The 3,243-nt window shown below is 38.5% G+C and overlaps 1 protein-coding gene across 1 annotated transcript in view; it reads left to right on the forward strand.

Moving 5' to 3' along the window:
* The window catches only part of GOLGA4 (golgin A4), a 122,436-nt gene that overhangs the window by 13,406 nt on the left and 105,787 nt on the right, over positions 1-3,243 (forward strand). The window contains exon 2 of the mRNA XM_012806057.2: positions 511-600. Within this exon, the coding sequence (XP_012661511.1) occupies positions 511-600 (90 nt within the window). The remainder of the gene's footprint in view (positions 1-510; positions 601-3,243) is intronic.

The raw sequence follows: 3,243 nt of genomic DNA on the forward strand, positions 1-3,243 counted from the left end.
AAAAATTAATTTAGCTAAGATCATATTGATAGTTTTAGTTGGTAGCAGAGTCCGGCCAGTAGGATCCAGTATCTATCCTTCCTTCCTTCCTGTCCCCTCCCTCCCTTTATTTTTGGAAACGGTTTTGCTTTGTTGCCTGGGCTAGAGTGCCATGGCCTCAGCCTAGCTTACAGCAACCTCAAACTTCTATGTTTAAGCAATTGTCCTGCCTCAGCCTCCTGAGTAGCTGGGACTATAGGGGTCCGGCACTACTTTGGGCTGATTTTTCTATTTAGTAAAGGAAGGGGTCTCATTCTTGCTCAGGCTGGTTTCTAATTCCTGACCTCAATCTGTCCTCCTGCCTGAGCCTCCCAGAGTGCTAGGATTACAGGCATGAGCAATTACACCTGGCTTGCTCTTTTCTTTTTTTCCACTGAGTTCTTTGGGCATGGACTAAGAGAAGGACCACCTAGTATATAGTGCACTAGTTAATGTAGCCTTTCTAATATGTGCCATAATTTTTAAACCTAGGCTTCTTCCAATTCTTCAACACCAGTAAGAACTAGGAGCAGGACATCTTCATTTACAGAGCAACTTGATGAAGGTACCCCCAATAAAGAGGTAAGCTTGGAAATTCTTTTTTTAATATACTCCTTATATGGAGCTAATTAAGATGTAATGCAGTTGACAATAAAATAGGAAAATAAAAAATAAAAACATAAAATAGAAAACTATTTTGACAGGTCAATTATTTAATTCCTAGGTATTTATTAGTAACATCATTAGTCTTTTTGTAAATAGCAGTTATGGTTTTATAAAGTGTATTTCTGTTGAGAACTTTATTTAAGAGAATATATTCTGCATTTAATATTTGAAGTTTTCAAAATTTGATAACTTGTTAATAACAGCTTCATTTTTCAACTGGCAAGTGGAAACTGAGAAGTAACTTACTTAACTGATTCCATATAACTAGCAGCTGGTACTATCATTCATTTTTTTTCCAACACTTTTTTCTTTTGGTGAAATGTAACACAAATACAGAAAAAAGAAGAAAGTATAAATGCACAATTCAGTGAATTATCATGATATGAATCTCCCTAGGTCAAGAAAAGGAATGATGCTAGCACTTGAGTGCTCTCTACCTGATCCTAAAAGATTACCACTATTCTGAATTTTTTGTGTTGACTTCCTTCCTTTTGTTTAACGTTTTACCAAATTCAATAAAAAAAAAACCCAAAAAAACGGATTGTGTGTGAAAACACCACACTGTACCCCAGAAGTGCATTAATGTACATAGTTACCATCCAGTTAAAAAAAATAAATAAAGTTTTACCAATTAAGAATTCTTCCTAAATGTAAGCATTATAGTCAAACATTTGAATTTCAGTTTTTGGTTGTTCTGAATTATGCTGCAGTGGACATTTGCTACACATGTACCTGCAATTCTGTTGGTATTTGGGCAGTGGTTTTAACACTTAGAAAATAATGATGGCTTGGTGCCTGTGGCTCAAGCGGTTAAGGTGCCAGCCACATACACCTGAGCTGGCAGGTTTGAATCTACCCTGGGCCCGCCAAACAACAATGACGGCTGCAACCATGGCATTCTACCCAGGGCGACAGCTCGAGGCTCTGTCTCAAAAAAAAAAAAAATAATGATGATTGTTTTCCAGAATGGTTTTAGAAACTTATATTCCCATAAGGAATTTATAAAAGTTTCAGTTGCTTTACATTCTTTTTGTTTTTTTTAGAGGGTGAGGGACAGAGTCTTACTTTTTTGCCCTTGGTAGAGTGCTGTGGAGTCACAGCTCGCAGCAACCTCAAACTCTTGGGCTTATGTGATTCTCTTGCCTCAGCCTCCCAAGTAGCTGAGACTAGGGCACTTGCCACAACATCTGGCTATTTTTTAGAGCCAAGGTCTTGCTCTTGCTCAAGCTGGTTTCAAACTCGTGAGCTCAGGCAGTCCATAGGTATGAGCCATCGTGCCTGGCCTTGTTGCTTTACATTCTTGATAATCTTTTTTATTTCAGCCATTCTGGTATGTGAGTAGTAGCCCTTTGTTAGGATTTTAATTTCTGTTTGATGACTAAAAAGATTGAAGATTTTTCATCTGTTTATTTGTCATTTGATATCTTCTTTTGTGAAATGCTTATTTAAGTTTCTTGCCTATTTTTCTATTGGATTATCTTTTTCTTACTGATTTGTAGAATTTTTTTAATTAATGTTTTTATTATTTGTTTATTTACTTCTTTTGAGATAGGGTCTTGCTTTGTCTCCCTGACTAGAGTACAGTGGTGTCATCATAGCTCAATGCAGCTTCCAACTCCTAGGCTTGAGTGTTCCTTCTGCCTTAATCTCCCAAGTATCTGGGACTACAGGCATGCGACACCATACCCAGCTAATTTTTTTATGTTTTGTAGGGACAAGGTCTTCCTCTTGGTCAGGGTGGTCTCAAACTCCTGGCTGCAAGTAATCACTCTACCCTGGTCTCCCAAAGTGCTAGAGTTGTAGGCGTGAGCCACTGTGCATAGCCAGGAGGGTTTTGTTTTTGAGACAGAGTTTCACTTTGTTGCCCTCAGTAGAGTGCTTTGGCATCATTGCTCACAGCAGCCTCAAACTCTTGGGCTCAAGAGATTCTCTTGCTTCAGTATCTGAGACTACAGGTGCCTGACACAATGTCTGTCTATTTTTAGAGACAGAGTCTCAGAGTCTCCTTATTGCTCAGACTGGTCTCGAGCCTGTGAGTATAGGCAATCCACCTGCCTCCACCTCTCAGAGTTCTAGGATTACAGGCATAAGCCACTGCTTCAGGCCTGGCTTATTTTTCATATAGAGTGGGTAAGAGTTCTTTATTGGATATATATCTTTCTTTTTCTTTACACTGGCAAGTATGTAGCACAGTGGATGGATATTTGTAAATACTGTATCTTCTTCCATTATGTGGCTTGCCTTTCATTCTCTTAATGGTGTCCTTTGATGAAGGGAAGTTCTTAGTTTTAACATACTTTCTAATTTATCAATATTTTATTTTATGGCTATTGTTTTGTTTCTTTTCTTTCTTTTTCTTTCTTTGAGACAGAGTCTCACTCTTACCACTCTAGGTAGAGTGCTATGGTGGTATAGCTCACAGCAACCTCAAACTCTTGGTCAAGCAATCTTCTTCCCTTAGCCTTCTAAGTAGCTGGGACTACAGGTGCCCATTACAACACCTGGGTAGTTTTTCTATTTTTAGTAGAGACAGGGTCTCACTTTTGTTCTGGGTGGTCT

The sequence above is a fragment of the Otolemur garnettii genome, unplaced genomic scaffold (assembly GCF_000181295.1).
Source record: "Otolemur garnettii isolate 467f Iridium unplaced genomic scaffold, OtoGar3 scaffold00002, whole genome shotgun sequence".
In the NCBI taxonomy this organism is placed as follows: domain Eukaryota; kingdom Metazoa; phylum Chordata; class Mammalia; order Primates; family Galagidae; genus Otolemur; species Otolemur garnettii.